Source organism: Chinchilla lanigera, unplaced genomic scaffold, assembly GCF_000276665.1.
Source record: "Chinchilla lanigera isolate Chin_1 unplaced genomic scaffold, ChiLan1.0 scaffold00023, whole genome shotgun sequence".
Classification (NCBI taxonomy): Eukaryota; Metazoa; Chordata; class Mammalia; order Rodentia; family Chinchillidae; genus Chinchilla; species Chinchilla lanigera.
The window spans coordinates 15,704,922-15,716,682 of record NW_004955424.1 but is presented as its reverse complement, the minus strand read 5'-3'; the positions used below and the strand labels follow the sequence as shown (position 1 = coordinate 15,716,682).

At 36.8% G+C, this 11,761-nt stretch overlaps 1 protein-coding gene across 1 annotated transcript in view; it reads right to left on the bottom strand.

Moving 5' to 3' along the window:
• Gfpt1 (glutamine--fructose-6-phosphate transaminase 1) overlaps positions 1 to 11,761 on the bottom strand; it is a 47,807-nt gene that overhangs the window by 23,212 nt on the left and 12,834 nt on the right. The window contains exons 6-10 of the mRNA XM_013514590.1: positions 11,114 to 11,172; positions 9,874 to 10,008; positions 5,151 to 5,212; positions 3,987 to 4,066; positions 374 to 479 (exon numbers count right to left, since the gene is read on the bottom strand). Coding sequence (XP_013370044.1) covers positions 374 to 479; positions 3,987 to 4,066; positions 5,151 to 5,212; positions 9,874 to 10,008; positions 11,114 to 11,172 — 442 coding nt within the window. The remainder of the gene's footprint in view (positions 1 to 373; positions 480 to 3,986; positions 4,067 to 5,150; positions 5,213 to 9,873; positions 10,009 to 11,113; positions 11,173 to 11,761) is intronic.

Here is an 11,761-nt window from a genome sequence, read left to right as displayed (position 1 = left end):
GAAGGAAGGAAGGAAGGAAGGAAGGAAGGAAGGAAGGAAGAATACAAGTGCCCTGAAGTAATTATACTGGAATAAGTATCAAGGACTATTTGTATTCTTGCTGAACAAACCTACACAATTCAAAGTGGGGGAAAAAAGTGCACTGATAGCCCCATCCCCAAGAGACTACCTATACTTCCTAATGAAGAGCATTTAGAGCTGAGAATATAGATCAGTGACTTCCACGAGGCCTTGGGTTTAATTCCTAGTAGCATAAAAGAAGAGAAAGTTCTCTAATAAAGCCTGGCTAGATTTATACAAAATGATTTCTTCATTTACTGTAACATGAGAAATGTTACCACAAATTCTCTTTGTATCAATTAAGGCTGCTCACCTTGCATCAGAAGCAAAGTAATATTCTACTGCTTTTTCTTCAACAGGGAAAAGGCAAGTCGTGCTGTCCACACGAGAGAGATTACAGCTTCCTTTCTTGTCTTTGCCTAGCACATACAGTTTATATGAATTGGCAAATATGTAGAAAATCATGGTTAATTTAGAAACATACATGAATTTTTACAAAACCAACCAAAAAACCATAGCAACACAAAGTACTTTCAGCAATTTAAAAATGCCAGGTAGATCACCTTCTTCCATGCAATAAGCCAATAAGAACAGACAAAAAGTGTAGAGTGAAATAGCAACTGTAAAATAATGCGTGGCAGATAACAGTGCTACATTGTAATTTTTTAATATAATATTTCTTTTCCAGGTAAAATCTAATAGTTCATTAATATCATAAACTTTTTCTTTAAAAGTATATATAGATTAATCTTCATTTAATTTCACAATGAACTTAAGAGGCAATACACATATGTTTGTGCTCCTATGCTTATTACAAAAATTACATTAAAAATATCAAAACTATGCAATGAAAAGTAAGCCTAGTGGTAAATTAATTTTTGTTGTAACAAAACTTTTCTAGCTCTTAATAGCAAGTCAGCATAACAAACCATGTAGTCTAAACTAATTTTGATTTTAAAACAAAGCACAAACACGTATCATTCTCCAGCCATGGAGCAACCTACGTGGCACCTACTGCTAGACCTGGGAAAGAGTATATCCTGTCTTAGAGCTGCTTCCTGATACTTCTTTGTTAGTCAGGGTAAAAGATGGTACTTTTATAATAGCAGTATCTTTTTAATGTTAGCACTTCAGCATTGCGGCATCTTTGTCAAGTTAATGAGATGTTTTCTTTTTTGGTCATTCACAACTAAAGTAAAAATGAAGAATTGTGAAGTTTGATGAATTAGCCTAATCTAGAAAAAAAATCTATGAGCTAAAGACTATATAATGTCCTAGAAACAAAAAGTTCCCCTCTCCAAGGCCAGGACACAGGAGACTTTAAACCCTACGGACGAAACAACCACAGGATACATAAGTACCGTTAAAAGGCACACCAAACCCATCCTCTAAAGTGCAGGTACAAAGACTCTGCACTAACTATTCTTAGGAATGTACATTTGAAGTTCTCCACACCTGATTATTTGGTGTGTTTTAGAAGATATCAAACTTTAAAAACTAACTATAAAATGGCACCCTATAAATGATAACACAATAGAAATGTAACAGATCAGTGTTTGTCAGGGGTATAGAATGGGACAAGGGTTGATTACAAAGGTGTAACTCAAGGAACTTTTGGGGGAAGAGAATTTTCTGTATGTTAATTGCAGCAGAAGTTAAAAACTGCTTTTGACAAAACTCTAGAAACTGTCCACCAAAAATTGAATTTTACTCTATGCAAAAAAAAAAAAAAAAAACGTGAAACTCAGTGGTACAGTGCTTACGGAGCATGTGCAAAGCCCTGGTTCAAGCTCAGCATCCCCCAGCCACCTCCCCCGAAAAATGAGTTAAAAAACAAGTAGAAGGCGCCAGGCACAATGGCACATGCCTGTAATCACGGCACTGAGGAGACTGAGGCAAGAGGATCACGAGTTCAGCCTGTACTACATAGCTACCTAGTCTCAAAAAAAAAGGACTGCCCAACAGCTACCTTTCAAAAATAAATACAACTGGCTTTGTTTACAGAATATCCTAACAGTGCTGAATTTCATTCCAAATATGATACCATTCTTCAAACAATAAAAGCGTATTTATCAAAATATTTAAAAGAATGAGGTATCACTACCTATTTAAATAGTATCTGTATAACTCAATGTATCCAGAATGTTTTCCCATATGTTGATTATCTCATGACTTGGAATACAGTTATCATCCCTGTCCTGCAGAGAGAAACATGGCTTTTTCGGTCACAACCTGAGGAAATGACAAATGACAGTGCGAAGCACTGAGTCCAGAGTTCTCTCTTTACATCGCCCCTTCACTAAGACGCTGCTTAACTAAATCTCACTGAGCCACACTCTGCCTACTAGGAGCTACAGAAATAAAGCTTATTCAAATACAATCTGTCATGATAAATCCTTCTTCCAACTTCTTAAGGCCTTAGCTATGGTTTTTTCCATTATTTTGAAAAGTAGCCCAAGCCGGACATGGTGGCACGTGCCTATAATCCCAGCACTTGGGAAGCTGAAGCAGGAGGATCGCTGCAAGTTCGAGGCCAGCCTGGGCTACAAAGTGAGCTCAAGACCAGGCTGAATTGCACAGTGAGACCCTATCTCAAAATAAAACAAAACAAATGTTTAAAAGTAACCCAAGACAACCTATCAGGTAACACATATAGATAATATATACACAAGTGGAGTTATTAACAGAAATCTGAAACTCTAGATCCACATTCTGTTATTCTCACGGGAAAGTATTCTTCTGGAAGGACTAGTGGCTAGGGAGAGGAGTGATGGAGAGAAAAAAGGGTCCAACTAACATCTTAGGATTAACGGTTATTTAAGAAAATATTTCCTGCTCCAGATAAAAGAGTGAAAACAGTAGCCATTCAAAATGAATAGGTTTACGGTATTTTGTTAAGTGTTTTTCAAGAAACCAAGAATTAAACATTAATAATACGAGTTTTAATTTCCTGAGTCTACTGCTCCCTACCTTTTAGATGAAAAACTTTTAACAGTAAGTAAACAGAAAAAGCACATTGTTGTTGTTTTACCTTTCTGTGTAAATGTATCACTAAAATGGTCCACAGTTTGTACAGCTGAAAGTTCTGTTCAAAAAATTAACTTCAAACATAAACAAGAGAAACAATAGCTCTATAAATTCAAATAAAGCCCATCAAAATGTAACTACCAGTTTGTGCAAACTAGCAGAGTGCTCTTTTCCTAATTCATGCATGTATCCTACCTACATACTTTTTTTTTGTCTTTTTGAGACAGGGTCTGGCTATGCAGTTCAGGCTGGCCTTGAGCTCACTTTGGAGCCCAGGCTGGTCTCAAACTCACAATGATCCTCCTGCCTCAGGCTCCCAAGTGCTGGGATTACAGGTGTGCGTCACCACACCCGGCTTACATACTTTTAAAACAGAAAAAAAAAAACTTCAATTATGTCCTCATACCTCAGAGATTAAAAGAAAAAAATTCAAAGCCGTTTTCTAAATGCCAAAAGCAAACAGACAAAATATATTCTGCAAATTAGAAAAAAAAAAAAGTCAAAATATGTTTCCCCATAACATAAGCACTTTTTTTAGAGGCCCAGCACATTCATTCACTCCAAGAACAAAGAATTAGTAAAGAGGAACAAAAGAGGGTGAGATTCCTTCCCATCCATGCAGAGTGCAGTTCCCACCTCTTTCTCCCTGTGATCCCCACCGTGTGAATTTTGATCCAATCTGAGTCCTAGCTAAGGATATACAACAGAAAAAAAAAACTCTACTAGTGAGAGAACTCAAAAACAAACCTTTTTCACATCTAGACAGAGCGACATATACAGATATACACATATGGATACACCAAAGGGGCATTTATTCAAATTTAAGGAAAAGAATTCTTTACATTTACTGCACCCAGCTTCCATGTCTCCCCCACAGCATGAAGCAAGGGCAGCTTTACCTGTTCTGTAGAGTATGGGAATGTGATCGGTAGAGAGCTTATGTTCACTCCGAACGCCAATCAAGAGGGGGCTACCGCGCCTGTAATTGAAAATGAGCCAAATGAAACCTTTTTTTATAAATAATTTGCTAATAATATACAATTTTAATTTAGTCAATATTTTTCAAATAATGTATTAATTATTCCTCTAATTAATTTAGAGCTTTAGGGGGCTGGGGATTTAGCTCAGCGGCAGAGCACCTGCCTGGCAAGCGCAAGGTCATGAGTTCGATTCCCAGTATCGGGGGAAAAAACAACAACAAAAAAAAATTTAGAGTTTTAGATATATCAAAACAACTAGATCAGCAAACTAAGATCCACAGACCTCAGTGCCTATTTTTATAAGTACATTTTTGTCTTAATTCTAATTATTTATTTTAATGGACAAACTGAAACTATATTAAAGAAAGTTTTATTGGAATACAGCCATACCCAGTCTCTTACAAACATTCCATGACTACTTTCCCATCAGAACAATGCTGAGCAGCTACTGGGAGGCTGTGTGGCCCAGAAAGCGGAAGTATTCCGCGTTGTTCCGGAATACACCTGCCAACTTAGTCCCATTCCCGAATGTCTGCCAATCCCTATTGCGACACTATATTTAAAATTATTTTCCTTTTAAAAGTTAAATAAAACCCCAGAATGCCGATATATGCCTGTTTAGCCCTTCTTAATAATCTTGCCTTCGAATTAAAAACTTCTCTTATCAACTCTTAAGGTTCCTCACTGTTCTAGACTTCATGACCACATCTACATATACTAGCAAAAGCAATGATGGTACACTTATCTAAGAACTTATCAGGAATATATGTTTCCAAAAAATGTGGTCAAGGTTAATATTTTAAGACTATAATTAGAAAATATTTAATACCCAAATTCACAGAGTAATGATGGTGTCACCCCAAACACAAAAGGCAAATCATAAATGCCAAATGTATTTGCTTTATTAAGACACTGTGTTAAATGAAATAGCAGTACAATAACAGATGAGAAGGATTATATGAAATTCACATGAATATCTAAGAGCAGTAAAGGGTCATCACTTACAGGCTACAAAGAATAACTCTGCAACTCAAATGTTTCAAAACACGTAATTTATTAGTCACTATTAGATTTATAATGTACCTTGTGCCAACTGCTTGCCCAGGAAAATGAACACTTTTAAATACAAGTGCAAAAGCACCTTCCTATGGAAGGGAAAAAATACATTAGCAAAATTTATTATCATCAATTATCACTTATGAAGTACTTATGATATAGTGGCTTCAGCAGAGGGATTTGCTGTTCACACAAGGGTTCCTTTACAGTAGTCAATAAGTAAGTCTACATTTTAGGCTGATACTTACTTACTCCTGAGCTTTGGTGTAAACAAGACCAACTTTTTAAACCAAGTCTATTTTCAAAATATGCTTAAGAGATGATAGCTCCAAAAATAGACCATTTGTACATGCTATCAACATTTCTCAATAGATGCAGCATAACTCTTATACCATGAATTAGTAAAAGGCCAGAAATAAAAACACCCCAAGCTCAACATCCAAAACCCACTTTGCCCTAGTAATTGTACACCACTGTTAACCTCCATTCTTTTTTACCTTGACACTAGACATGGGAACACTTACACTCACAATTAATATGCACACCATCCCATCCCATCAACCCAACTTCCTCAGGGACAGGACCTAATGAAGAACAGATAAAGGGAAAAAATGAGGTAGAAAAATGAAGAAACACTACAGAACATGAAGTGGACTCCACAGCCAATGAAAGGGAAACCTATCAGAAACAGGAAAGGCTGGGAAGGCACACTAGTCTGCCTTGGGCAAAGGGAGGAACAGGTATCTACCCATACAATAGTCTTCATCTTCCTCATTCCTTTGATTGCAGACATTATAAGGTTAGTGCAGTGGTAGGAGAGAAAGGTTGGGTCTCAGAAAGGCAGAAAAGGGTTTTTAATTGGGACAACTACAGTTATGAGTTGCGGGGTGGTCAGGCATCGCTATGGGCTTAAAGAGTTTTGTGGATGTCTTTAATCAGGGCAACTGAGATGGAATCAAAGGAATACTGCTTTCTCTTGGCCAACAGAGGCCAATGTCCTAGCATTTTGCACCCACTGACCTTTATCTCCCTCTCCTCTTACTGACATACCCTCTTCCTTTTCTTTTTCCTTCCCTCCTCCCTCCACATCCCAGACTAACCATAATATCAGAACAATTCAGTCTGTTAGGGACACCAATAAAAAAGTGAAACTGTCAAAACAAGAATTAATGTTCATGATCGATATTTGGCTGGATCTGTGAATGCTGTTATAACCAGTAAGAATTCTCTCCTTACAACACAGTGACAGGCCCAACCCAATTAAACTGAATTCAACGTACAAAGCAAAATCATGACACCACTGAAATCCAGAAGATCATTAATAATTCTATGAAAATTTATATTCCACAAAATCAGAGAATGAACAGATTCCTTGACACAAATGAATCACAAAACTGAACAAAATACCCTGAACATGCTAATAACATGCCATCAAATTGAGCCAGTCAAAAAAAAAAAAAAAAAAAAAAAAAAACACAAAAAAAGCCAACAAATGGACCCACTAAAAAAAAAAAAAAAAAAAAAAAAAACTCAGCAACTAAGAAAAGCCCAGAACCTGATATATTCACCACTGAATTCATTAAGACCTTCAAGGAATATGTAACACCACTATTTCTCAAATTCTTTAATAAACTGAAAGGGAATGAGTACTTCCAAATTCATTCCTGGGAGCATTACCCTGAATCTAAAACAAGACTAGCATCTAATTAAAAAGGAGAACTATAAGCCAGGCATGGTGGCAAACACCAGTAATCCTAGCACTCAGAAGGCTGAGGCAAGAGGATCCCCACGATTCAAGGCCAGCCTAGACTACATAGTGAGTTCAAGGCCAGTATGAATTACACCAGTAAGACTTTTTCTCAAAAAAAAAAAAGAGAGAGAGAGAGAACTACAGGACATTTTTTTTCGGGGGGGTCCTTTTTGAGACAAGGTCTCACTATGTAATTCAGGCTGGCCTTGAGCTCACTTTGTAATTCAGGCTGATCTCAAACTTGCAGCCTCCTGAGTACTGGGATTACAGGCATGCACCACCACACCCAGATCAAACCATTCTGTTCAATAAATATAAACAAAAAATCCTAGGCAAGATACAGTCAAACAAAATGCAAGAAATCAACAAATCATCAAAAAGATCGTACATCATGACCACATAGGCTGTACCCCAGGGATGCAAGGATGGTTCAATACACACAAATCAATAAACATAACATAACACATAAACAAAAGCAAAGACAAAAATTACATGATTATCTCAACAGATGCAGACAAAATCCAACATCCCTTCATGACAAAAACACTAAAGAAAATAGGTACACAAATAGGTACATCAATCTGACAAAAGCCATTTATGACAAACCTACAGGCAACATCATACTAAATGGGGAAAAGCTGAAACCTTTCCCTCTACAATCAGGAAGAAGCAAGGACATACACTATCACCACTCTTATTCAATAATAAGAGAGATATTTGCATGTGACATGATCCTTTATATGGGTACCCAAAAAATTCCATCAAAAGATTCCTAGAATTAATAACCAAATTCAGCAGTGTAGCAGGATATAAAATCAACACACAAAAATCAATCGTGTTTCTATAAATTAATTAATGAACTCATGGTAAAAGAAATTAGGAAAACAATACCATTCACAGTGGCATCATGAAAAATTAAATACTTAGGAATTAACCTAGCCAAGAAAGTGAAACACCTCTACAATGAAAACTGCAGCACTCTGAAAAAGGAGATCAAAGAGGACATCAAACAATTTATATCCCGTCCTTGGATAGGCAGAACCAATACTGTCAACATGGCCATACTTCCAAAACTGATACACAGATTTAATGCAACCCCAATCAAAATACCAACAGCATTTCTCAAAGAACTAGAAAAAACTATCCTAAAATTTTATACAGAACCAGAAGAGACCCAGAATAGCAAAAGCAATCCTGAGCAATAAAATAAAGCAGGAGACATCACAATCCCAGATTTACAGTTACACTATAAAGACAATGATGAGAACAGTACGGTACAGACACAAAAAACACTCGCAGACAAAACATTCCAGGCACATTAGGTCATCTGATCTTTGACAAAGTAGCCAAGAGCACACACTGGAGGAAAGACAGCCCCTTTAACAAATGGTCCTGAGGAAACTGGTTACTCACATACAGAAGATATCTATCACCATGCACCAAATAAAATCAAAATGGATCTTAGGCAAAATATTAAAACAGAAACAATCTGCTGAAAAATAAAACAGTAAAACTTAATGACATTGGTACAGGAAAGGACTTTCTAAGCAGAACCCCAAGAACAGTATCAAGAATCAACAAATGGAACAGGATACAGGAAATAGTATCAGGAATCAACAAATAGAACTATATTAAATCAAAAAGCTTCTGTATAGCAAAGAAAATAATAAAGAGACAAGGTACAGAATGGGAATTTTTTTTTGCCAGCTATTCTTCTGACAGAAGACTAGTATCTAGAATTGACAAAAAACTCAAGGAAAAAAAAAAAAAATTAGATCCACCAAAACAAAAGATCCAATCAGAAAATGGGCAACCAAAATGAATAGAAATTTCTCAGAAGAAAAAGTCCAAATGACCAATAAATACATGAAAAAACATTCAACATCTCTGGCCATCAGAGAATTGCAATTTAAAACCACACTGAGATTCCATCTTAATTCAGGAAGAACGGCTATCATCAAATAAATCAATCAATAACAAATGCTGGTGAGGCTGCAGGAAAAAGAGCCACTTCCTACATTTTTGGTGGACATGTAAATTAACATAAACACTATAAAACCAGTATGGAGACTCTTCATTTTTTTTTTTCTTTTTTGAGACAGGGTCTCGCTATGCACTTCAGGCTGGCCTTGAGCTCACTTTGTAGCCCAGGCTGGCCTTGAACTCACAACGATCCTCCTGTCTCAGCCTCCCAAGTGCTGGCATTACAAGTGTGCGCCACCAAGCACGGCTTTTTTTGGACTCTTCAAAACACTAAGACTTGAAATTCCATTTGACCCAGTTATTCCCCTTTCTAGGTATTTTCCCAAAGAGTTACAGACATCATGCCACAGTGATAATACGCATACCCATGTTTATAGCAACACTATTTGAAATAGCTAAATCCTAGAAATAGCCTATATCCCTCAACAGATGAGTGGGTAAATTTGAGTCATTTGTGGGAAAATGGGCGCACCTTGAGACCATAAAGTGAAGTAAATGAGACACACAAGCTTTAACATCACGTAACTTCTCTTGTATGGGAAACCAAATTAGAAATGCTTTTAAAAACAAAGTAAGACAATAGGACACAGGAAGATAGGTCTTTTGTAAATGGGGAGGTCTAGAGACAAATGGGGAGATGGGAGTGGAGGAGTAGGGGAATAAAAAGAACTCAGATATGTTAAGTGCATGCTCTCACTCTCTAAGAAGATCGCAAACATCATGTACTGTAAACATGTTCTAATAAAAAAACAAACATTAAAGAACTGTGAATTCAGCTGGTGTCGTGGTACATGTGTACAATCCCAGTTTTTGGAAGGGTGAGGCAGGAAGATGGAAATTCAAGGACAGCCTGGACAACAGAATAAGACATTGTTACAAAAAAGTATAGCAAAAAAATAAAAAATTAAAAAAAAAATGTAGGGCCAGGGATATAGCTCAGGGGTACAAGAGCCTGCCTTGCAAGCGCAAGGTCCTGAGTGCGATTCCCGGTACCAAAAAAAAAGTATAGATTCATACCAGTTGTTGAATAACTCTCTCTACCAACGTAGTAAAACTGATATCTTCACTTTCCCAATTGTCATACATGTACTTAACAAGCTTGGCAATTGTCTCCGTATCTGTTTCAGATTCAAAGTCATAGCCTTTGCTTTCCTATAAGTAGAGAAGAAAAAAAAATTCAAGGAAATAGGATATCCAAAGCTTTTCTATAGAGTTTTTCTCTCCAATTTCTAATATTTTTGAAGCCATGCCCCATTACTCACTGTTGAAAATTAAGGCCACCATCTGATTATAGTGAACCCCAAATAACAGTATTCTATAAACTGAACACACACTTCACCTATATATGCCACTATGTATAGTATTAAAATAATTTTAAATTAAAATAAAATGTCACTCAAACACTAATTTCACAATGAATATAACAAGTCTCTCTTTTATGGTATTGCACTGTCCAATAAAATAGCCATTGACTATATGGGACTATTTAAATTTAACAAAAATTAACTAAAGTTAAAAATCCCATTTCTTAGGCATACCAGCCCAGTCACTGAATGTGGACAGGGACTACCACACTGGCTGGCACTAACACAGAGCAATGCCCTCAGAGCAGAAGAGCCAGCTGGGCGGCTCTGGGGAAGCACTCAGGAGGGTCACCACTACAACCACCCCAGCAGAGCACTGCTAGTTAGGACACACATATTTTATTTAATCTGTGTAATTCTTCTTACATATTCCAAGAAACTTTTTTAAAAATACCAAGCAATGTATTTCAAGGCACCACAGATGTCCCCCAAGACCTTCTTTATGTATGTATGCATGTGATGTCAGGGATCTAGGCAACCACTCTGTCACTAAGCTACACCTCTATCCCAATTTTAGTTGCGTTTTGGTCATTTACAATAAAGTCAAATAATGATTTCCTTTTCATATAAGGAAACAGAACTGCCTCACTATTAACAAAAAAAGTCCAATAAACCAGCACACCCCTTGTAATTGTCTTAGGAATTACTTGATCACACCTAGATGGTACTGCACATCCCAAAAAACCTCATCATTCTTGTTAAAAGTATTGTCAGAGACTCGGTTCTTCTTTTTTTTTGAGACAGGATCTCACTATGTAGTCCAGGCTGGCCATGAACAAACTATGTAGCCCAGGCTGGCCTTAAACTTGAGGCAGTTCTCCTGCCTCAGCCTCCAGAGTGCATATGCAACACACTGGCTCAAGACTGGTGTCTTCTGAGGCCACTTTACTTACCAGAAATTTTTTCAAGTCTTTGTAGTTTGTGATGATTCCATTATGAATAACAATAAATTCTAGAAGGAATAAAACCATAAATGACAAAAATAAGAAATCTGATAATGCTACAAATAGCTATTATTGTGAAAAGATTTTATCAACTCAAAAACTTTATAACATGCTGTATTTTATAAGTGTAATCAAGTACCATCTATGCCTCATTATTAAGTTATCAAGTAGATCAGAAACATTGTCCACAGAGCTCGGTGGAAGCATACCATACTGGGAGGCACACCAGTGAAGAAATACCATATTTGGAATCCAGAGAAATCCATTTCAGCTGTGTCTAAACTACTGACCCACTGTCACCATATGAAAGGAGCAAATTCACTGGGCTGTTCCCTCATTTGCAAACAGAGAGAGCCAAACTAAATACTATTACTCTCATTTCCCTCCACATCCCTTCCTGAGTGTAAGTCTAAAGAGAAGGGCATTCACATTAAAACAATTTCTGATTTATTAATCAGTTTAAGGACTAAAGTTAAAAATTTTAGCAAGAATATTTGGCAGTTAATTCAGTTTTATGGTTAAATTTCTTTGAGGTCCAGATAATTCTTGGAGTGTCACATAAAAATGTTAAAATATCTGCCGGGCGTGGTGGTAAAG